The following is a 25194-nucleotide window of genomic DNA, read 5'->3' on the forward strand; positions in this document are numbered from 1 at the left end:
ACTAAAATACCCAAGTTGAGGCTTACTGGCTCTTAATAGGTCACATATCAACCAATCACAGTGAACAAGGCCCAAATCAAATGGATTGAGAGAGAGAGGGAATGTGGTTTCCTGCAGAATATTTCAGAGTGAGCACATGGAGTGGATGTGATGAAAATGACAATAATAGATGCTGGCTCTGCACACAATAGTTATGCATCGATGAGAGTACACTAACTGCAGGGACTCCTTTTTGGATTTTATCATCCAAAAATCTCATTTGATCTTCAAGTAATCCTGTAAGAAAATAGTCATTATCCCCATTTTCCAGGGTAGGACACTGATTATTTAGTATAAGAATTAATCTAAATTTCAATAATTTATATGGACAATTTATTTAATAAAATTATTAAATTCAATTTTAATAAATGTAAGTTATTTAGTATAAGCTCAAAGAGCTATTATGTGGTCAAATCATGATTTGAGCCTAATTGAGCCATGTGATTGTAAAACTCCTCTCTGTTCATGGCAAACTTTTCAAATTGAACTTGAATAAGCATTCCAGCTGCAGATATGTGATTCCTGAAGGTAGAAACCCTTGTCACAGCGCATCGTTGTAAAGAGTTGCTCTCTTCCTTGTGCGATTATTCTGGGAATAGCTTTCCTATTTAAAGTCTGTCATTTCATTTGGACTGATTTGTAATTGATACTTTTATATCCCTAACCCTTCCATAGGCACAGAATAAGCAACTTTTTTGTATGTTTTTAATGTGTTAGGAAAAGAGTTCATTGTTTTATGTGAATCTTATTTCATGCATATTTGTCATAACTGCATAAGGCAATGTTAATGGACAATCCCAGGAAAATCTCCTAGAGGACCCCAACCCACTGTAGTAGAAAGATTGAGTTCTATGCCTGGAAAGAATATTCTTGTTTATTGTTCTTAAGCATGGTCGGCTAAGGTATGGGTCTCCTCCACTAATAAGCTACCTTACTGCAATGGAGATAGTAAACCTACAGCATCTAAAATCATTCTTTGTTTGGAAATCATGCCATTTTGATTTTATGCTTTTATTAAAAGCAATAAGAAAACTTCCCTACAGAGTCTCAAATAAAGAAAGAGAGTTGTGAGGAAATGTCACCATGAGTCCATAATCACTCCACGGAAGGTGCCCACTGCTACCTCTGGGGGTCAGCAGGCATGCTTGCAGAGGTTTCATTTTAAATTACATGTCACCTTCTCCTGTTGGCTTCCATTAACTGAGTGATGGTTGCCAGTTCTAGGGTTCAAACCATTTAGACAGTTGAAGAATCTCACATTCAGGCAATCAACATTAGCAGAGTGGTACAGGTTATAGTGGACACTGCTCCAAACCACATCTGACAGGTAACACGGAGAAACATTTGATCAATTTCTTCCTCTATCTGCAGTTTCCATCACAAAACTCTGATTGATTTATAATCATAATAGCATGTATGTCAGAGAAAGGGAACAATCCCCAAGGGGGGAGATTAGATCAAGTAGGTAGTCTGGCTTTTCCCGATGATAGATAAGAAAACAGAGATTTTGAAAGGTTAAATATCATGCCTGATTTTCACAAACCAGGCAAGCATCACATGAGGCCTTGAGTTCAGGATATGTAAGATTGGAGCCCATAGTGTTTGTCAGTCTTTTGTCTTTTCTTCCCAGGGGTGACCTGGACTGGCCTGTAGTGAATGACCAAAGTCTTCTTCCAAATGCCCATGGTGTTTCTTGACCTATTTGTAGTTCTTTCAGAAGAGAAAGTTGAATTATGCTTCATGGATTGTCTTCAAAAGACCTAGGCTTATTCTTTGGAATTTCTACTTCTCTTCCTGAGTGCTCACTTTTTTTCTTATTACAAGTAGCACAGTAGTATAGGCTCAAGATAAATGAGATCACAGAATGCTATCACAAGGATGTTAACCAATATGAGGACTCTTGAGAATGTTTCTGGAAAATGCATGCTATGAAAAAAGTAAGCATGGATTTCAAAAATTTCTTGTACACAGTAAGCTTATCTTTTCACTCCATTTTCCACCAACTTTTTGAAATAAAGCCCATTAAAAAGTAAGGTTGGTATTATGTTTTTATAGATGAGCATTCTCACCTGTTGAGCTCAGTTGTTGAGACACTTGTTGAAGTATTTCAGGGATATATGTCATGTCTGCAATCTGCATTTTTTGAGAAAAAAATCAGCACAAATAAGTAGATGAAGCACTGACAACATGCAAATTATTAAATCACAGTAATGGGTATATACCTCTATCTTTAACTATATGAACATGTTGATAATATAGGAATAAAAAGATACATAGTTGAACAAAAAAGTAATGATTATAAGATGGGACTGAGGTCTGGAACACAAAGGAATAACCCCTTTTATAGTTCTTTTTTGCTCTCAATAAAGCAGACAACAGATGAGTTTACTGAATAGAGTAGGAATTGCGTTGAACTCGGTTCATTTATTGTCGCCTGTAATTCCCAAACATCCTGTGAGGTAGGGATTATTTGTTCCATATATGTATGAGGAAATTAAGAGTCAGAGAAATGAAATGTCTTGCTTCAGACCATTTTTAACACTGCAATGCCACCACCTTTGCCCTAGAAAGAGGAGTAAGGAAGCAATGGAGTTGAACAATTCAGGATAAGGAGGAAGGGAAGGGAAGGGAAGGCAGCAAGGGACTGGTAAATTGGGTGAATTGTTAATTTACTACTAAATAACTACCCTTAAGTACAGGGTACTAATCCAGGTTTGACTATTCAGTTTCAAAGTGTAATTCAATTTTTAAAAGGTGTTTTGCTTGTGAAGAACATCAGCCTAAGAAAACTTGGTCTATTCAATGCCCTGTTGGAACTCTGCTGGAGGGACCAAGCAGATCATTTTTGTAAAACTGGAATTAGTTTATTTCAGTTTATAGCTTTTCATTTAATTTTCAAATGTAAGTAGCTCTTCAGTAATGAAGGACAGGATGTCTAAATTGCCCTGCTATTCCAGTGAATATGGCCAGGAGGATAGAAGCTGACAACTGTGAGTCATGTAGGGAGTCCTTTCCAAAACTGCTTTGTGTCTCCCTTCTGTTCTCATTAAAGCAAGTCCCGAAGATCAGATGAACCCAGAACCCAAGCTGAAGGCAAGGGCATGAGTTGTTTACTTCACCTCTGCTAGCAACTAGCTTACCATCAGGCTCCCATGCAGTCATATAGGTCATAAGAATAACAATCCTGCATTCACCCTCCCAGATTCTCCATCAGGAGCCACCAGGGAGCAGCAGATGACTAAGTCCCTTACCTGGCTGCCTTCCGTTTAAGACTTAGGCTTGAAAGCGAATGGGGAAGGGAAAGCGGAAGAAGAGAGCAAATAAAAATGACATCTGTAGTTCACATACATGTGGCTTTATGATCTTGCTTTTTACTGGGCAGGATATGCCTTGTTAGTTATATTGCATGGAAAAGTCACCCAAGACTCTGAAATTATAGCACAGAAATGTGTTCCAAATAATATAGCTTGTTCAGAGCCTGGATTCTCAAAACAAATGCTCTGGCTTGAATGCTGTCTTTACCACTTATGAGCTATGTAACTATTGGTGAATTACTTAGCTTCTCTTTAACCCCATTTTCTCTCTTGTAAAATGAAGCCAAGGATAGTAATGAACTCAAAGGTTGCTATGGGGATCAAGTGATGGAATGCATGTCATGTAGTGAGAATACTTTTGGCACATAATACTCAATAAACACTATGATCACATTTGTAAATGTTTTATGTTCACACAAAGTATATTTAATTGTATTATATGTATCAAACACTACAGCCAAGTGCCACACCAAATTCTAGAGATGCTAGAATGAATCTTTATGAACCCAGTCATATCTCAGGTCAAAAGGGACAAAAAGGATAGCAGAGAGAAAGTGATACATTCAGAATAAAGTGGCATTTCTGACAGCAAAGGTAATTAGAGGAGAATTTAGCTCAGCCTAAGACTGTTAGACAGGGCTTCTTGTAGGAAATACCTTTCTAACTTTATCTTTGTTAAAATTTCTCTGAAGAAAGGTGTTATTTTGTCCTTTCTACAAATGAATGAAAATTTAAAGGACTCCCCAGGGTCTCTTAGCTGAGGGAGTAGCAAAGCCAGATCTCAATTATACTGACCCACCTCAAGGATACATTTCCATTAAATTAAGTCCTTGAGATAATAAACTTTTCTTTCTCTCCCACTATCTTTCTTATTTAAAAGGGAATAAAAACTGTCATCTTTCTGCATTTCCTCTTTTTGCCCTGAAAATTTGGTAAAGGGCCAGATTCTCTAAAATCCACCATCTGCTAAGAGTCATAGAACCTGAGGATGAAAGAGACTGTATCCTGTTAGAAGTCTACTGGGGTGAAAACATGTGCTGGATCCTTGTTCAGCTCCAACAAGCTCTATAACAATAGGCAAGCAACCTAACCTCATGGAGTCTGCTTTTTCCCCCATTTATTAAATGTAGCAGAGTTTCCATTTCTGGAATTGCTGTGATGGTTAAATGTCAAGTTCTTAGCACAGTGCTTGGCACACTGTATAATTACTAGAAAAATGCTGCCTAATCCCCCACTTCACCCCTCTGCTCTGACTGCCAAAGCCATCTGTTCTTTTCTGAAAGCCTTCCCCAGAAGGAGTTTCTAGCTTCCCTCATAAAGCATTCCAATGCTTGGCTCATCTCACAAGCTGGACATGACTATCTCATCTATTGCTCAGGCTTTCACTTAAAGCTTTAACATTCTGCTCTCAAAAAAAAAAAAAAAATCATCACTGATCATATTTTTTTTTCTGGGTAAATCAATGGACATCTCAACATTCTCTCTCCCGAACTCTGACCACAGGAAATTCATTTTTGTCTTTGGAAGTCTTTGTTTCTCTTTCTTTCCTCTGTTGATGGACAGGATTCCTTCACGTCCTCAGATTGCTGCATAATGGAGGTATTGGCTCATAATATTATGGGTGCTGTGCTCTTTATTTTCAAAGCACATTCAAATGCTTCTGTGTTGATACTAAAACAACTGAGCCAGTTATGGGGGGCAGATATTAAGGATGAAGAAACTGAAACTTAGAGGAGGAAATGTGCAGCCCTACTATGGCTAAATACTGAGTGTGCCCTGGGTCTTCTGTGTATAGCTTCTTAGGAGAATTTCTTAGGAGCCCCCTTTAGAAGGTATTACTAACTCCATCTGCAGGAGAGGAAAGTGAGACTCAGGGGCAGAGGTTGTGTATTCAATCCTCTCCAAGTCTCAGCTTGTCTTAATCCAAAGCCAATTTACTCAGCCCATCAGTTACTAACATGATATTGAAAGAAGACTCCATATTCGAAGACCAGAGTAGCTTTCTCTAAACCATCACTCAGTCTCTCTTGAATGTTCAGGAGGTTGGAGCTGTATACACCTGTGACTAAGCAGTTGCTACTTGAACAGGACTGCTTTACAGCTGTTTGCCACTCCTTGTCTCCTGAGCTCAGCTTCCTGTTACAATTTTGGGATTCCCAACATTGTGGTCAGAGATAATAAATTTATGTACATACTACATATATGTGTGCAATCCATGTAATACTATGTACATATATAACACAAAATACACCATATATGTATATTTATTATGTATTTAAGTATATTGTATACTGTATGAATATTGATATTTATATAAGCATATTATATTTGTGTGTATATATGTGACATATGTCTATGTCATATGTGACATGTCTATATTATGATATTTGTACATATTATATTCTTTGTATGTAATATACACATATTGATATGCATATATTATGATTATGTGTAAATAATACTATGTATGATAAGTATGCAAAATGTGTAGATTATGTATATATATATACAATAAGTATGTAATGTTAATACACATGTATAAATGTATAGATATATGCATACATATGGATTACATGTTTATAATATGACATTTGGGTACATATTTATATGTACATAACACAGGTACTTAGAGTATGTATAGTGGTGTATATTATGCTTCTAGAATTTTACAGCAAGAATAAAGCTTTGTCAGAACAAACTTTTCAGAGATTTAACAGCAGACTATTTTTCAAACATGGAGATGGGTGCTGGTGAAAGGGAAAGAGAAAATACATAGGAAGTGTTTTTTTTTTAACCTGAGTGTTCAGCCCTTGTGAGCCTATATTCAGATTCACATATGAGTTAGATAGAAGCACTGACTTAAGGGATGGAGTCTAACCATGTTCACCTTACCATGGTGGAGAATGTATGTATGCTGCTGTTTGAGCTGCTCCACTCTCTTGTTTTTTGTCTTAAAAGGAGATGATGGTGAAAAAGGAGATCCTGGAGAAGAGGGAAAGTATGGCAAAATGGGGCGCAGGGGGCCCAAAGGTAGGTAAACTGATAAAATTGCCCCATAATGTTAGAGTTGTCCTGTTCTCTCTCTCCAAGTTCTTTCCCAGGAAATTAGCAGCTATCCTAATGCCTTCAGCTCCCAACATGCATGAAAAGTGTTTCAGACATGAATTAATTCACCACATGGAACCACATCTCAAGAGGAATCCTCAAGGCTGGTTGGAGAGGGACACTCTGGGATCCCCAGGGAGTTGTAGTCTCTGGGAATATCCAAGAAACTTATAGTTTATTTTTAAAGTTTTTAAAATGTTATTTCTTAGAATTTATTGTAACCATTATTTTTTGGTTGGCAAATTCTAAAGAAACTCTGGGTTTCAGAAACATAGCCGTGCTCATAACTGGATCTCCTCTCAGTAGCCCCCACTCAACAACTTTGCTTGGCTGCCTAGAGTCAAAGGAGGAGATGGAAAGGAACAGGAAGAACTGCCCAGCCCACTGATATATTTACCATTCCCTAAGATCTCTTGATCTTCTAACTCTCCTTTCCTTGTATAAAAGAACAACACAGTGGGACAAATGGTAGAATGTGCAGTAGGAGCAAAGGGGATGGGAAGAGCACCAAGGCTATTAGGCAATGATTCCACTCACAGGACTCTAAAACATAGCTGCTGGCTGGATTGGGTTGGGTAGACATGTATCTTCAGAGGAGTTGAATTATTACCCCCAACTGCACAAGATGGGGTTGCCCTAGATCACTATTTTTAAATGTTGAATAATTTAAAAGAAAGAAAGCACTCACACACCCTCAGTTTAAGAAATGCTGATTTAAACTAACTTCATAAATATGTATACCAACTGCAAAATCATTCTCAAAAAATAAAGCTTATAACTAGTAAGTATTTTGTAGTTCATCATAAAAAAGATAAATAACAATGTTGGAAGAACTCAGTGATCCTTCATCATAGGTTTTTGGATTAAAAACTCAGCAGGACAATCTACTACCTCTTTGATCACAACACTTTATGATTACACATTCCTTTCTCTATTTTAAATTGGCTAATGTTGTCAAGACTTGTTTTAAGAACAAGAAAATAGAATTTAAAAGTGAAGCCAAAATGGTTCTAAAGAACAGATCCAAAATAAAGTTCAATGCTGCTTCCACTCACCCTAATCTAACCTTTAGACATCACTGCTATAGCCATTCTAGAATACTGCATCAGTAATAATTTAATATCATCATGTCCAACAGCATTATACACATGTACATTTTCATTTTAATACAATAATCATATCTGTTAAAGTAGATAATATAGCACAGGATATATGTTAGATATCACAGGTACATAAATACACTTTTTGATGTTTCCTCCAGGTGAATATCATATAGGCACATCTTTAAGGAGCAGATAAAACCTTATGACATAAAGATGATATCCTTTTCTTCCCAGGAATTAAAGGTGAACTGGGTGATATAGGAGCCCAGGGCAATATTGGCAAGACTGGGCCAATTGGCAAGAAGGGTAAGCTGCATTTAACTCTTCTCTCACAGTTATTTAAAGCAAATTGAACATACCATTATGATACTTTAAATGTTTCACATCATAAAAATGATTACCTTTGCTTTAAAATATGAATTACCTCTGTCTTCATTGCTTAGATCTTTCTTCCATATATAAGGAACATGTCTTACAGCCCGCACCACAAAAAAAAAAAAAAAAAAAAAAAAAAAAAAAAACTTGAGCAAAGTTAAACAAGATTTCAGGAACAAAATCAAGCAAAGAGAGCAATATAATCTCTATATGGATCCCTCCTGAGGTCTAGTCATTGAATAATAATTTTTGATACAATCAAAATTATATCATGGTTATTCATAAAACACACAATATGCAACAGAGTGTAATTTTCTTAATTTGAGTAAAGAAACTAATGATACTGCACCTGTAATAATTTAATAGGATAGGAACTTGGAGCATATCTGTGTGTTCCTATTGATTTTTAGTCAACTCCTGATCTGGTATATAATTACAACCTAACTATTATAAAATAGAGCTATTGCTCTTTTTATTGTCTAAGCACTCTCTATCCTCTTCTCTTAAAGCCTGAAAATGGTAGCAAATTCTAAGTACTCCTCATATCTAGTAATTCATACAGGCATTGTTCTACTTGGCTTATATCAGACACATTTTATTGCAAATGACACATAGACTACAGAAGAAGGACTTTCTAAAAAATAATGATAATACTAAATCTCATAACTATTATTAGAAACATGGGAGAGTAAAGAAAGATTGATATGATGAGGAATTGGTGTGAAGAATAGTAATAGTTTGTGAAATGGAGAAGGTATTTGAAGGAGGTACAGGAGATATTGGTGCAGAGGTACAGATTTAGAGAAGTCCAGTGCCAGGGGTAATATAATATCTACAGCCTTGATGTAACCTTCATATTTTCATAAATACTTAAACAGCTACATAATTACACACTTGCTTCCTTGGGGACCATTGGTAGGATCCTGCAGGTAGGTCATTAAATTAGAATCTGAGCTGACTTTGTGGCCTCTCTCCTCTCTTCTTGTGGTTTAGTGCACTCTTTCTACTCAGTCCTTTCCAGTCACTACTTTGAGGAATCTCCTTCGACCTGCATTTGAAGGCAGAGAGAAAGTAGTGCCACTGAAAATAAGTTGATATGGTTAATTTTTCATCTGTTGGTTTTCATTGGTTAACATCTGTGATGGGAATCCCCACTGCTGGAGAAAAGCTATGTGCGCTCCTCGTAGTTCACAAATCTTGCTGCAGTGTGTGTCTCTGGATGGCTTGATCATGAAGCAAATGGAGCCTTGGCTTCATAGCCCCTCATTTGTTTCAGTTCCTACACAGTCCATCAGAAAAGACTTAATGTATATAGGGCATTATGTTTTGGTAAAATTAGTAAAGTAAGACATTTTAATATCAACTGGTCAAAATAGTGTCCCTCAACATATGAAAAAAAGTTACTGCCCCTCTGCAGCAAGAACTTTGGACATATTTTCTTAGTTGCCTGTGCTCACTTGTGAGATGGTGATAGTCATCCATGGCTATATATCTGCTTATGTATTAAAGATACTTGTATTTTAGTTTTTTCACTCCCCCAATAACTGAGTTTTGCATACATTATTTTCTATTGTCCCATTGAGAAAGTATAGGGTAAAATTTATTCTTCTTTTATTTGCCACCGCCTCAATCATATTGCTTGTATTGGGTGCTTTTGGAGTGGAGCAAGTATTTTGGGAGCTAACTAAGAGGAACTTGAGTGAAGAAAACATTTAGCTTGGACTTAATGAGATCTATTTATGTAGTTTGAAGTTACTTCCATGTACAGTTAAGTTATTGCTAACAATTCCAATGTAGGAATAGCTTCCAAGAATACTCTGACCACTTACTGTGCAGATCTATCAAAATCATGATGCGCAAATGCTGGGCCAGAGACTGAATCATGGAATGAATGTGTCCCAGACCATTCAGCACAAGAAATATGTGGGTTGTGGAACACAAACAATGTTTGGGGATGGGCATTTCATCTAGTGGGTTAAAATCAGCATTATGTATCAGATAACTCCAAAAGGAAAAAAATGTTAAAAAAAAAAAAAAAAGAGAGAGAGAAAGAGACTTGATTAGGTACTTCAAAAGGAGATATTCAAATGACCGATAAATTATGATGCAAATTTGGCCAAACTATGATAACATTGCACTTCCCTATACAGCCAAAATCAAAATGACTGCCAATAACTGGCACTGGCAATGATGTAAAACAACTGGGTCTTTTCTATAATGCCTCACTGTGCAATGAAGATACGTACACTATTCTATGTGCAACAAAATGAAGGAATATCATGGACATAGTAATTGGCAAAAGAAACTATGCACAACAGACAGACAAACAAAAATTTCTCTACATCCCAAGCAATTGCAATTATAGAATTTCAACAACATGGAAAGATTACTACCTGGAAAATTCACATAAAAATGTATAATGCGGTTATAAATCAGGGTGGAGACCTTTACAGAGGAAACTGCAATGACAGGAGGAGCACAGCGGGGGCTTCCTGAGAGCTGGTCATTCTACAGATATTTCACTCTGGGAAAAGCCATTAAGCCACACCCTTATGTTGCTACACTTTTCTTTGTGTTCTGCTTCCATAAGTTAAGTTTAATAAAATACTTTGTTGTTTACCAAGCTAAATGAAAGACTGCCACCCGACTATATTATCCCTCTATCCTTTCTTTAAAAATATTGTAAATCAGTGGCCAATTAAAGAAGCAAATAATGCAACCAAATATATGCAGCTAACAATTACCCCCCAAAATGAATTATGGGCACAACTCATTCATTAGCTAAAATGTTATTTTTAATGATTTCTTAATGTGTCATTTGTCTGCTTTTAAATTTTAATGACTTATTTTTAAGGTCATATGATAAAGATTCAGTTTTACAAGTCCTTGTCCATTTGCAATGTTGTATCATTTTTTCTTTTTTTTATTTTAAAAAAAGATTTTTTGAAAAGCAGAGAGAGAGAGAGAGAGATCTTCCATCCACTGGTTTACTCCCTAAATAGCTACAATGGCTGGAGCTGGGCAAGGCTGAAGCCAGGAGCCCAGAATACCAACCAGTTTTCCCAGGTGGGTGAACCCAAGTACTTGGTCCTTCCACTAGTGTTTTCCCAGGTGCATGGGCAGGGAGCCAGATGGGAAACAGAGCAGCTGCAACTTCAACTGGTCCTATTGAAATCGGAGAAGACCCCCTAAAATTTACACTGAAATGTGGCCCCTTAAAGTTCCCTAGAAATGCTATCTGGGGTGCCACATGTGCTACCGGAATTTGGGGTGCCATACGATTTCACCACGGGCTTATTACTAAATCCCCAATATTAATAAGCCCAAGAGGGTTCTTGCCTAATATTTAGAGAAGAATTCTAAATACCGGCACAGATAAATGAAGCAGCATGGTACATTTTTAAGCTTTTTAGTGAAAAAGATGCATAGGAGATTGAGAGCTTTATTTAAGAGAGGTAAATAAGGGTTCATACCAAACACCAGGAACCAGCCACGTGGATGAGCATTTAGGCCAGGAAGCCTAGAGCACGTGGCCAGAAGGCCATGCGCCCTGGAGGCGTGGGGCTACAGCAAGCCCCTTCCTAGCAAGAGGCCAGGGAAAAAGAGCAGGGCTGGACACACTGTGCCCCAGGCTTTTAACCCATTTCCAAAGGGGAGTGGTTAATTAACCTGATTAGCTGGTGGGCACCCAGGTGTGACCAGGTAGGGGAATGAGGCCACACAAGGGCATGGCGAAGGCATCAGGTAGGGGCATGAGGTCACACAGGGGCGTGGCAAAGGCGTGGTCTTCCAGTTCACAAATCTGATGAATTTTAACCTGTATGCCTGCCTACTTCACTATGATATGAGATTCCAGCAAGCAGAAGCTTAGCCCCCTGTACCAAATGTAGTCCCCTGTATGATTTCTCTTAGATAGGGTCCTGGAAATTATGTAGGTTTCAGATACTATACACCACAAATCTTCCCTTGGTGCTATCAACTTCATTTAACCACTGGTTAAAGGAATGGGAAGGTATAGTCAGAAAGGAAATGTTGGACCTTAATATTTATGAGATGCATCCATGTTAAAGAAGGTCAAAATCCCACACACTATCCTGTAGATATCAGAAGTGGAGTTGGAGTCTGGCCATTTCCATGAATAAGTCCTCAATTGATTACTTCGATTTTACATTGAGTTATTGCAGGCATTATACTTCCCTAGACATGTCAAGTTGCATTCTTAAAAATTATTTATTTATTTTTTAAAGACAGAAAGCAGAGAGAGACAAAGACAGAGTGAATGCTCATACCTGGTAGTTCACTCTCCAAAATCCGACAGGAACTCAATCCAAGTCTCCTAAGTGGGCATCAAAGACCCCAGTATTTGAGCCATCACCTGCTGCCTACCAGAGTGTATATTAGCAGTTCTAGGACTCAAACCAAGACTCTTTGATAGGGATATGGACATCGCAAATGGCATTTCAACTGTTATAGCAAACGTCCACCCCAATTAAGTTTAGATGAGTCTCAACTGCAAAAGTCAGAGTTAGCATTCTTGAGCCAAATTTTAATATTTTCATAGAATAAGACTAAGTAACTTGAGAAAGTGATAGAAGACAAAAACAAGGAAGTGTCAATAATTTTTAGTATGACTGAGCCTCAAAATGAATAAACTTCCAAAAATTTTGAAAAGCTATCAGTCTGGAAATAACAAAATTAACACAAGCTTTTCTTCAGGCCAATTCCTCCTATAAAGCTCAAGCACATAGATCCTGTTGCACACCTTTATCACTCTATTCATTGTAATGACTTGTCGGTTTACCCTGTATACTGTGGACACTTTGTAGGAAAAACAATGGATGATAAATGTTTGGGGAGACAGGTACGTTCTCCCTGACTGGACATTACACAATGTATGCATATATCAGAACACCATATTATAAAGCTATTCAAGAAATAGGAGCCTGTGTTATTGCTCAGTGGGTGACACCACTGCTTGCAATGCTGGTAACCCATATTTGAGTGGCAGCTCAAGGCTCAGATGCTCCACTTCCAGCTTCCTGATAATGCACCTGGAAAGGCATGGAGGATGGCCCATGTACTTGCCACTTATGTAGGAGACCTGGCTTCATCCTGACACAGCCCTGGCTGTTGCAGCCAACACTTCTCTACTTCTCCTGCTCTCTGTCACTCTCAAAAATAAAGAAATATTTAAAATACATGAAAATAAATAAATAAATAAAACAAAATAAGAAATATTAACTGTGTCTATTTGTTTAAATAAATATAAGCTCCATGGTGACCATACTGCTTAATTTTTTTCCTGATATCTCTTATAGAGTAGAAACTATCTAAATGTTTGTTACATTAAGAATGAAAAATGAATGATAAAGCATATTACTTCCACAATGTGGTCTTCTTTTCTACTCCTTATTCCTATAGGTACCACTTTCCCTTACCATCAATTTCCACTATTGGCCACTAAGATTTCATCTTCAGAGATATGCCATCAAAATTTATGAGCATGTCTTGCAATTTTAAAAAATGGAGAAGCAATGTTCTGGCTCACCTGGATTGATTTTATTTTTAATCTTTACTTTGAAATTTATTGTCCTCATTTTGATGATGGCCCTTCTAAACTTTTCTCTGGCTCAGATCAATCTCAACTTTCCAGGCTGACCTTAATGTTGTCATTTGTGTGGATAAGGTAGCTTTCTGGATGTCAATATTTCATTTTAGGAATAAGAAGTAAGAATGATTTAGTATAGGTAAATTCAATCTCATAGCAAAATAAATATTTTTACTTAAGGTCAATAATCCTTTTACACTGAAAGCATTATGATTTTTGTTTGTTTGAATCCAATCTCTAATTCTTCAAGCTTAAGACAGTTATTACAGACATGTTCCCACTCATGGGCCAAAATAAGTTTTTGTGGATGGCTTTAAACCATAATTAGTTTTGGGGAAATAGATACTTTAAATCCAAATCCTCTGTGAGCTGGCTAAGTACTTGGCATGCATGCCTTAACCATAACTCAGACTAGGAGACCAGAAGAAAAGATTTTTTAGAAATGATTTATTTATTTACTTGAAATGCAGAGTAAAGGAGAGAGGGAGAGAGAGATGGAGAAAGAGAGAATTTTTTCACCCACTGGATCACTCTCCAAATGCCTGTGATAGTCAGGGCTATACCAGGCCAAAGCCAAGGGTCAGAAACTCCTTCTGAGTCTTCTGTGTGACTGGCAAGAATCCAAGAACCTGGACCATCATTTTCTGCTTCCCAGGTACATTAGCAAGAAGCTGAATCAGAAGTGAGGCAGCTGGGACTCAAACAAGGCACTCTGATAAGGGAATCTGGCATCTGGCAGCTGAACCCACTGTGCCATAACATCTGTCCCAGAAGCAAAGATTGAGTATTCTCTACAAGTCAAGTCTTATAGTAATCTCATTAAGATAGTGCTACTTGGTTTATTCACCTGATTTCAGATATTATTTCCACAAAGGGATGATTCCCATGCAGGAAGACACCTTGTGAAACGTGAAGGTAGATTTCATCATGCTATTCAGAATGAATTGCAACTTAAAACTTAACAAATGTTAGGGTAGGCGTGTGGAGCAGTGTGGTTAACTCACTACTTGGGATGTCCAGAGTATACTGGAGGACCCCAGGACTTGAATCAGAGGGCCTGGTTAAAGTACCGGGCTCCTCCAATTCGGGTCCAGCTTCCAGGTAATATACATCCAGAAGCAGCAGGTGATGGCTCAAATACTTGGGTCACCCACATGGAGATCATGATAGAGTTCTGGGCTCCGGGTTTTGGCCTTGCCCAGTCCTGCTGTTGCAGGCATTTGGAAAGTGAATCATTAGATGGAAGATCTTTGTTTCTTTATTTCACTCTCTTTCCATCCCTCAAATAAAATGAAAAGAAATGAATAAAAAATTTAAATAAATAAAACATGAATTATTTATTTATGGAAAATTCTGTTTAATAGTTTTGGACATTTAAATGCAGGTAACTCAAACTGTAAAAAAGTAAACTGCAGATAGACAAACTACTGTATTCTATTTATAGGGACTTAGCCTAAAACTGGAATAAATGCCCAACCCATGTTGAATTGAAGGGACTCATATGCAGAGGACACACTACATTTTTAAAAAATAAAATGTCAAACCATATTCACAAATTCTTTCAAATTTATATTGTTTTGAGTGGTGATAAAGACAGCTACCATTCAAATATTTTTTGATAAATTTTTATTTGAGAGGCAGAGACACAGATAGACATGGGAGGGGGAAAAGGGACAGAGAGAGAGACAGACAGAAAAAGAACACTCCCATCTGTTAGTTCACTCCCCAAATTCCCACAATGGTGAAGGCTGGACCAGGGCCAGGACCATATGCCAGAAAGGGTAACTCAGACCAGGTCTCCAATATGGACAGCATGAATTTAATTACTTGAGCCATCAGTGCTGCATACGAGGGTCTGCATTGTTGAGAAGCTGGAGTCAGGAGCTGGAGCCAAGTATGGAACCTGCCATTCCTATAAGGGACCTGGATGTCTTTACTGACGTCTTAACCACTTAACACTTGCCCATCCTTTCAACCTTGTTTTAAGTATTTATGTATTTATTTAGTTAGTTGAAAGGCAGAGCAACACAGAGAGAGGAAGAGACAGAGAAAGCGAGAGATTTTCCATCCACTAATTACTCCCCAAATACCCCCAATAGCCATGTTTCATTCAGGCCATAGCCAGGAATCAGGAATTCCATCCAGATCTCCCACATGAGAGGCAGGCACCCAAGTATTTAGGCCACAGTTCCACTGCTCTCCCAGGCTCATTAGCAGGCAGCTGAATCAGGAGCAGAGAAGGCAGGACTTGGACCAGCACTGTGATATCGGATGCTGGTTCTTTCAACTTGTTATGACATTTTAAAAACACTTTAGTTTCCTTTGTTAAATCATTAGCTAACTCATTTGGGAAACAACATGAACTTAGGAGGCAGAAATGGTTGTGTTTGCATAACAGCCCTGCATATAATTATTAAATGTCCAAGTTACTTTGCCTATCTGATCTTCAATTATTTCAGTTGTAGAATAAAAATAGTGAAGGTACTTAGCTCATAGGATTTAATATGAGAATACTTATATGTGAAAAGTAACCAGAATAATTGGCAACACATTGGCACTTTAAAATATGCATACTTATTTCCTTTCTTCCACTCGTATATTTTTAAAATCTGTTTTTATCTTTTCTAATTGACATGTAAAGGAAGTAAGGAATTTGCAGGATATAACTAAGGTATAAGTAGATCAATCTGCTTCACCTGCATACTCAAGGTACCCTCAGTTTTCTCCCCAGTGCACTCTCTGCTGTATGTTGTACACTACCTAGATTCTGGCTGCAACTTCTAGGTGTTTGGATGGCCAAGCATACATCCTAAGCCCTCTTTCATAAGTCCAGCACAACCACTGTTTCTTAGCTTCCTTTAGAAGTATGTTATTTCTGTTCAATGTCTCCTTCCCAATGCTTCTTGCCTCCTATTATAGATTTTACCATCGTCTCCTCTCGTTCAAGTACAAGTTCTGAGGCTTACACCTGTGTGCTTCTTCCTTGGGAAGCCTGGTGTCACTGTAGAGAAAGACATGTACATAGATCAGTTTAGAAAAAAATCAGAAAAATCTTTGGGGGCCTCAGTAGACATGTTTGCTTCAATGTATAAGAGGCTCCTGTTGAAAAGTACCTATCAGGGAGTGATGAGAAGAGAGCATATGGTATCTTTGGGTACCCTACAGGTTTCAGAGAGATTCCCACCTTTTCCCTGTTGCTGGTGAACATTCCCTTCTCATTTTCCACTTGGATCATTTACCCAGTTCCTTGGCAGTACCACCTGGGAGGGTAAACTCCATACTTCTTGTAGCCTGAGTGACCTTCATCCTCTCTTCATCCTCCACGAGTTTTTTTCTGATTAGTTTTCCAGGTCACCATTGAAGCATAAACTCTATTTTACTTCTGTCAGGGTCTTCTCTTTTGATTCTTAAGAACCACAGCCAAACATTTTCTCCTATAAATCAAAGCTTTTCCTTTCAATTATTGTGTGTGATGTGGGCTTCAAGAGCCTATTTTGAAGTCAGACAAAAAAAAAAAGTCAACTTTTCTTTTTTACTCTGTGTTTTAAAAATCCTTGTTCTCTGAGAATTATTTTGTGGATGCCTCTGACTGAGTGTGAAAATGGCTACATTCAAATAGGAGCAGAAAGGAAAATTTCAAGGTTGATATTTGTCATAAGACTATATTTGATTTTATATTATACATATTTGCATAGATCACATCACTCCTGAAAGTCATAGGTTTGCTCTTGTCCCTCCATGTAGCCTCTCAAAGAACCTGACCTGTTATCTTGCTTATAGTAGGTACACAGTAAATATTTGTTGAATTAATTTAAAAAATGCAAGTGCATGTTTTTTGAAAACTCAAGGGCAAAGTCACTTGAAATCCTGTGGGACATAATACACAGACACTGTAATTTGGTAACCAGTTGATTCAGGTTTGTAAAACAATGGTATTTTTAAAATTAAAAACATGCTGAGAATTTCATTAGCCTTGTTCAGGAACGAAAATGTTAGTAGGATGGGTAACGCAAATTCAAGTGTTCCTTACACATCCCACTGGAATTCTACATTGAATCTAAACAAATTATGACTTGATTGATTAGATGAACCCACACAGCCACCTTGAAATTAAATTACTTATGTAAAATTAAGTATTATTATTTAGAGATACTGCAAATGAAATTTGGAAAACTATTTCGTATGTAATTTTAGGTCTGAAAGATTGATTTATCTTTTAATTTCACTGATGTTTTGTGGATGCTGTTGTCTTTATTCAGGTGAGAAAGGGGAAAAAGGGTTGCTTGGGATTCCCGGAGGAAAAGGCAAGGCAGGTGAGATATGCTCCTTTTACTCTTTCATCTCTAGAATAATCCCAAATGCATTTGTCACACAGTTAATGCGTTTTAGGGAAAAACGGAAGTCTGAACAATGTGACCCTGTGCTCCTTTGGGTAAAGGAAAGGCAACTCTCCTGCCTCTCCATGGTGACTTCCAATCACATTCCACCCCAGTCATGCCTACAATGAGGGCCAGACCCTGCACCTCAGGAAGCAGCCCTCCTCCCAGGCTAAGAGGGAATGCTGCCATGTGTTCCATTCTGCTAGCATCTGAACAAGCTCCTGGCCAGCGGCTGACCAGCAGTAGACTGGCTGGCTCCACAAGGGCCCCATGGCTATGGAATCGGCTTTCCACAGCCAGGAAGATTCTCCCTGAGTATAGAAAAAAGTTTTATTTCCAGAGTTTAATGCAGGGAATGAAGGAGCTTGTTCTTGGGAAATTTCAGTTGTTTCTATCCACAGGGGTGCAGTGAACACTAGTTCTAAGAATTGTTTGACATTCCTCCATTTAGCTATGAATATGGATAAAGTCACAGATGTTTTTCTTTAAGGCTAATAAGATTACTTTTACTTTTCATACTCTCAAAAAAAAAAAAAAACAATGAAAATGTTTACATGAAACAGCCATTAAACCAAAAAAGACAATCATTTGAATATGTTTATCCTGTTCCTTACAATTTCTTCTCTCTGACAATATTAGTAGGTAGTTGAAATCATAAGTGAGCAAAAGGGAAAGGAATGCCAGTTAAAATTGTAGTTGGTCCACAAACTGGAAAACTGGCCTTCAAAACCGCAAATTGGATCTACTAATTTATAGAATCTGAACTTAGTCCTTGAAACATGCATGTTCTCTGTCAAGTGGATAATCAGTACTAACGTTTGATTGAATCTTGGTAAGTGTCCCTTCTCGTGGGAGAATTGTGTGAGTTAGTGAATAATGCAGTAACTGAAAAGAGGACTGGCTGGAAATATGTTTTAAGGAAGCTGTGAAAATTTTATTCTGAGATAGGACAGACAAGTTCTGTGTTCAGCAAGAATGCCAAATGGTTCACAATGTGGCTGCAGTGGCTTGTCATATGTCTTCTTCTTTTTAAAGATTTAATTTAAAACTGTCTCTAAACTCTTTCAAAACATGTAAGATGATAATTTCTGGATTCCTGAAGATGACGGAAATTGGAAACCTTGTTTTAAATAAAAGGTTAGAATTATAGCCATTCACAGAGAGATAGTCATACTAGAAAAATATAGTAATTATTAGGGAGAGAGTTTTCCCAATTGCTGTACATGTACTTCAACAGGAATTCATGGGTTTTGTTATTTAAAAGGTACTGTGTGTGACTGTGGAAGATACCGGAAAGTTGTTGGACAACTGGACATTAGTGTTGCTCGGCTCAAGACGTCTATGAAGTTCGTCAAGAATGGTGAGCGTATTGTCTTCTGCTTTGTGCTATATATCAATTGATTTAATTCCTTTCATCATTGCAATTCCGTACTCTTATCAGGAAATACCTTTGGATAGACAAAAACTTAATGAGATAGTGTCACCAGTTTAAGGTCACCCAAAATGCTAACTATCTACTCAGATTCCAGAATACCTCAAGTCCATACATTTAAACATGTACATCACCTACAAATATAAAAAGGTACTTTTCTGAAAGTAGAAAATGGTGAAAAGGACAAAATTTGATAAATTATGCCTTAAGAATAAAAACAGCCAGAAAGAGTCAGATATAACTGGCAAATCAGAAAACTGAAACAATAATGGAAATAAGTGCTGTTTCATTGAGTCCTTGGAATAGTGCATAACTACCAGTATTATATCACTGAGTTCCATTATAGTTGTTATAATGTAGGTACTATAATTAAATGGAAGCTTAGAAAGTGTACTTTGCCCATAGATCCAGAACTAATAAGCACTGGAACAGGGATTTTTTTTTTTATCTTTTATTTAATGAATATAAATTTCCAAAGTACGACTCATGGGTTACAATGGCTTCCCCCCCCATACCGTCCCTCCCACCAACAACCCTCCCCTTTCCCACTCCCTCTCCCCTTCCATTCACATCAAGATTCATTTTCGATTATCTTAATATACAGAAGATCAGCTTAGTATACCTTAAGTAAGGATTTCAACAGTTTGCTCCCACACAGAAACATAAAGTGAAAAATAATAGATGATTTTTTTTAAACGATGATGAAATCAGATCAGACCTATTGTCATGTTTAATCCCAGTGAGAGTCAAGTTGGGAATTGAAAATTTCTTTCTTTTTTTCTTTTTTTTTTTTTTTTTACAGAAGATCAGTTTAGTATACATTAAGTAAAGATTTCAGTCGTTTGCACCCCCATAGAAACACAAAGTGAAATATACTGTTTGAGTACTCGTTATAGCATTAAGCCTCAGTGTACAGCACGTTAAGGACCGAGATCCTACATGAGGAGTAAGTGCACAGTGACTCCTGTTGTTGACTTTACCAATTGACACTCCTGTTTATGGCATCAGTAATCTCCCTATGCACCAGTTATGAGTTTCCAAGGCTATGGAAGCCCCTTGAGTTCTCCGACTCTTATCTTGTTTAGACACGGTCATAGTCAAAGTGGAGGTTCTCTCCTCCCTTCAGAGAAAGGCACCTCCCTCTTTGAAGACCTGTTCTTTCCACTGGGATCTCACTCACAGAGATCTTTTTGCCAGAGTGTCTTGGCTTTCCATGCCTGAAATACTCTCATGGGCTTTTCAGCCAGATCCGAGTGCCTTTAGGGCTGATTCTGAGGCCAGAGTGCTATTTAGGACATCCGCCATTCTATGAGTCTGCTGAGTATCTCACTTCCCATGTTGGATCACTCTCCCCTTTATTTATTCTATCGGTTGGTGTTAGCAGATACTAGACTTGTTTATGTGCTCCCTTTGACTCTTAGTCCTTTCATTATGATCAATTGTGAACTGAAATTGATCACTTGGAGTAGTGAGATGGCATTGGCACATGCCACCTTGATGGGATTGAATTGGAATCCCCTGGTATGTTTCCAACTCTACCAATTGGGGCAAGTCAGCCCGAGCATGTCCCGAATTATACATCTCTTCCCTCTCTTATTCCCACTCTTATGTTTAACAGGGATCACATTTCAGTTAATTTTCAACACTTAAGAATAACTGTGTGATAATTACAGAATTAAACCAGTCATATTAAGTAGAACAGACAAAAAAAAAATACTATGAGGGATAATGTATTAAGTTGTCCATTAGCAGTCAGAGCTATGCTGATCAAGTCACCATTTCTCATAGTGTCCATTTCACTTCAGGAGGTTTCCTTTTTGGTGTTGAGTCAGTTGTCACCGATCAGGGAGAACATATGGTATTTGTCCCTTTGGGACTGGCTTACTTCACTCAGCATGATGTGTTCCAGATTCCTCCATTTTGTTGCAAATGACTGGATTTCGTTGTTTCTTACTGCGGTATAGTACTCTAAAGAATACATTTCCCATAATTTCTTTATCCAGTCTACCGTTGATGGGCATTTAGGTTGGTTCCAGGTCTTGGCTATTGTGAATTGTGCTGCAATAAACATTAGGGTGCAGACCGCTTTTTTGTTTATCAATTTAAACTCCTTTGGGTAAATTCCAAGGAGTGGGATGGCTGGGTCGAATGGTAGGGTTATATTCAGGTTTCTGAGGAATCTCCAGACTGATTTCCATAGTGGCTTGACCAGTTTGCATTCCCACCAACAGTGGGTTAGTGTCCCTTTTTCCCCACATCCTCGCCAGCATCTGTTGTTGGTAGATTTCTGTATGTGAGCCATTCTAACTGGGGCGAGGTGAAACCTCATTGTGGTTTTGATTTGCATTTCCCTGATTGCTAGTGACCTTGAACATTTTTTCATGTGCCTGTTGGCCATTTGGATTTCCTCTTTTGAAAAATGTCTATTGAAGTCCTTGGCCCATCTCTTAAGTGGGTTGTTGGTTTTGTTTTTGTGGAGTTTCTTGATCTCTTTGTAGATTCTGGTTATTAACCCTTTATCTGTTGCATAGTTTGCAAATATTTTTTCCCATTCTGTCGGTTGTCTCTTCACTCTCCTGACTGTTTCTTTTGCAGTACAGAAACTTCTCAATTTGATGCAATCCCAATAGTTGATTTTGGCTTTGACTGCCTGTGCCTCCCGGGTCTTTTCCAGAAATTCTTTGCCTGTGCCAATATCTTGAAGGGTTTCTCCAATGTTCTCTAGTAACTTGATGGTGTCAGGTCGTAGATTTAGGTCTTTAATCCATGTTGAGTGGATTTTTGTGTAAGGTGTAAGGTAGGGGTCTTGCTTCATGATTCTGCACGTGGAAATCCAGTTTTCCCAGCACCATTTATTGAATAGACTGTCCTTGCTCCAGGAATTAGTTTTAGATCCTTGATCAAATATAAGTTGGCTGTAGATGTTTGGGTTGATTTCTGGTGTTTCAATTCTGTTCCATTGGTCTATCCATCTGTTTCTGTACCAGTACCATGCTGTTTTGATTACAACTGCCCTGTAGTATGTCCTGAAGTCTGGTATTGTGATGCCTCCGGCTTTGTTTTTGTTGTACAAGATTGCTTTAGCTATTCGAGGTCTCTTGTGCCTCCATATGAATTTCAGCATCATTTTTTCTAGATCTGCGAAGAATGTCTTTGGTATCTTGATTGGGATTGCATTGAATCTATAAATTGCTTTTGGGAGAATGGACATTTTGATGATGTTGATTCTTCCAATCCATGAGCATGGAAGATTTTTCCATTTTTTGGTATCCTCTTCTATTTCTTTCTTTAAGGTTTTGTAATTTTCATCGTAGAGATCTTTAACGTCCTTGGTTAAGTTTATTCCAAGGTATTTGATTGTTTTTGTAGCTATTGTGAATGGGATTGACCTTAGCAGCTCTTTCTCAGTCATGGCATTGCTTGTGTATACAAAGGCTGTTGATTTTTGTGCATTGATTTTATATCCTGCCACTTTGCCAAACTCCTCTATGAGTTCCAATAGTCTCTTAGTAGAGTTCTTTGGATCCTCTAAGTACAGAATCATATCGTCTGCAAAGAGGGATAGTTTGACTTCTTCCTTCTTGATTTGTATTCCTTTGATTTCTTTTTCTTGTCTGATGGCTCTGGCTAAAACTTCCAGAACTATGTTAAATAGCAGTGGTGAGAGTGGGCATCCCTGCCTGGTGCCAGATTTCAGTGGAAATGCTTCCAACTTTTCCCCATTCAATAGGATGCTGGCTGTGGGTTTTTTATAAATTGCTTTGATTATATTGAGGAATGTTCCTTCTATACCCAATTTGCTTAGAGTTTTCATCATGAAAGGGTGTTGAATTTTATCAAATGCTTTCTCTGCATCAATTGAGATAATCATATGGTTTTTCTTCTGCAGTCTGTTAATGTGGTGAATCACATTGATTGATTTGCGAATGTTGAACCATCCCTGCATACCATGGATGAATCCCACTTGGTCTGGGTGGATGATTTTCCTGATGTGTTGTTGTATTCTATTGGCCAGAATTTTATTGAGGATTTTTGCGTCTATGTTCATCAGGGATATTGGTCTGTAATTTTCTTTCAGTGCTGCATCTTTCTCTGGCTTAGGGATTAAGGTGATGCTGGCTTCATAGAAAGAATTTGGGAGGATTCCCTCTTTTTCGATTGTTCTGAATAGTTTGAGAAGAAATGGGATTAGTTCTTCTTTAAATGTCTGGTAGAATTCAGCGGTGAATCCATCTGGTCCTGGGCTTTTCTTTGTTGGGAGGGCCTTTATTACTGTTTCAATTTCTGTTTCAGTTATGGGTCTATTTAGGTTTTCGATGTCTTCCTGGTTCAATTTAGGTAGGTTGCATGTGTCCAGGAATCTATCCATTTCTGATAGGTTTTCCTGTTTGCTGGCGTACAGGTCCTTGTAGTAATTTCTGATGATTCTTTTTATTTCTGTAGTGTCTGTTGTTACGTTTCCTTTTTCATCTCTGATTTTATTGATTTGGGTCTTTTCTCTTCTTTTTTTAGTTAGTTGGGCCAATGGGGTGTCAATTTTGTTTATTTTTTCAAAAAACCAGCTTCTCGCTTGGCTGATTTTTTGTAATGTTTTTTTGGATTCAATCCTATTAATTTCTTCTCTGGTTTTAATTATTTCTCTTCTCCTACTAGATTTGGGTTTGGTTTGCTGCAGTTTTTCTAGGTCCTTGAGGTGCGCTGAAAGCTCATTTATTGTACCTTTCCAATTTCTTGGTATAGGCACCTATTGCTATAAATTTGCCTCTCAATACTGCTTTTGCTGTATCCCATAAGTTTTGATATGTTGTGTTGTTGTCTTCATTTACTTCCAGAAAGTTTTTGATTTCTCTTTTGATTTCTTGAATGACCCAGTGTTCATTCAGGAGCATGTTGTTCAGTCTCCATGTGTTTGCATACTTTCTGGGGTTTCCTGAGTTGCTAATTTCCAGCTTCATTCCTTTATGGTCTGAGAAGCTGCATGGTATGATTCTAATTCTTTTTAATTTGCTGAGACTTGCTTTATGGCCTAGTATGTGGTCAATCCTAGAGAAGGTTCCATGCGCTGCTGAGAAGAATGTGAAGTCTGTAGATGTAGGGTTGAAAGTTCTGTATATATCTGTTAGATCCATTTGGGCTATAGTGTCATTTAAATCTGCTGTTTCCTTGTTGATCTTCTGTCCGGATGATCTGTCTATTTCTGAGAGTGGAGTATTGAAGTCCCCCAGTACTATTGTATTGGAATCTAAATCTACCTTTAAGTCCCTTAACATATCTTTTAAATAGACCGATGCCCTGTAATTAGGTGCATATACATTTATAATAGTTACATCTTCCTGTTGAATTGAACCCTTAATCATTATATAGTGTCCCTCTTTGTCTCTCTTAACAGTTTTTGTATTAAAGTTTATTTTGTCTGATATTAATATGGCTACACCTGCTTTTTTTTGGTTTCTGTTGGCATGGAATATCTTTTTCCAACCTTTCACTTTCAGTCTGCATGTCTCTTTGTTAGAGAGATGTGTTTCTTGTAGGCAACAAATAGTTGGGTTGTGTTCTGTGAGCCAGTCAGCTAAACGGTGTCTTTTAACTGAAGAATTCAGACCATTAATGTTCAATGTGACTATTGATACGTAGTGACTTTGCCCTGCCATTTTCCCGGAAATATTTTCTAGTATATGCTTTGAGCTTCCCATGCTCTTTTACTGGTAGGTGTTCTTCCTTTCCCTTCTTTCATATTGATGGCCGTGTTTCTGTGTTTCTGAGTGTAGCACATCTTTAAGTATCTTTTGCAGGGCCGGACGAGTGGCCACAAAGTCTTTCAATTTCTGTTTGCTATGAA

General features: G+C 37.8%; 1 protein-coding gene across 4 annotated transcripts in view; it reads left to right on the forward strand.

Moving 5' to 3' along the window:
* COLEC10 (collectin subfamily member 10) overlaps positions 1 to 25194 on the forward strand; it is a 231954-nt gene that overhangs the window by 197928 nt on the left and 8832 nt on the right. For all 4 annotated transcript variants that reach the window (XM_070075426.1, XM_070075428.1, XM_070075427.1 and 1 more), the window contains 4 exons: positions 6312 to 6383; positions 7796 to 7867; positions 17804 to 17857; positions 19188 to 19283. In XM_070075426.1, the coding sequence (XP_069931527.1) occupies positions 6362 to 6383; positions 7796 to 7867; positions 17804 to 17857; positions 19188 to 19283 (244 nt within the window). In that variant the 5' untranslated portion in view covers positions 6312 to 6361. The remainder of the gene's footprint in view (positions 1 to 6311; positions 6384 to 7795; positions 7868 to 17803; positions 17858 to 19187; positions 19284 to 25194) is intronic.

The sequence above is a fragment of the Oryctolagus cuniculus genome, chromosome 6 (genome assembly GCF_964237555.1).
Source record: "Oryctolagus cuniculus chromosome 6, mOryCun1.1, whole genome shotgun sequence".
Taxonomy (NCBI): domain Eukaryota; kingdom Metazoa; phylum Chordata; class Mammalia; order Lagomorpha; family Leporidae; genus Oryctolagus; species Oryctolagus cuniculus.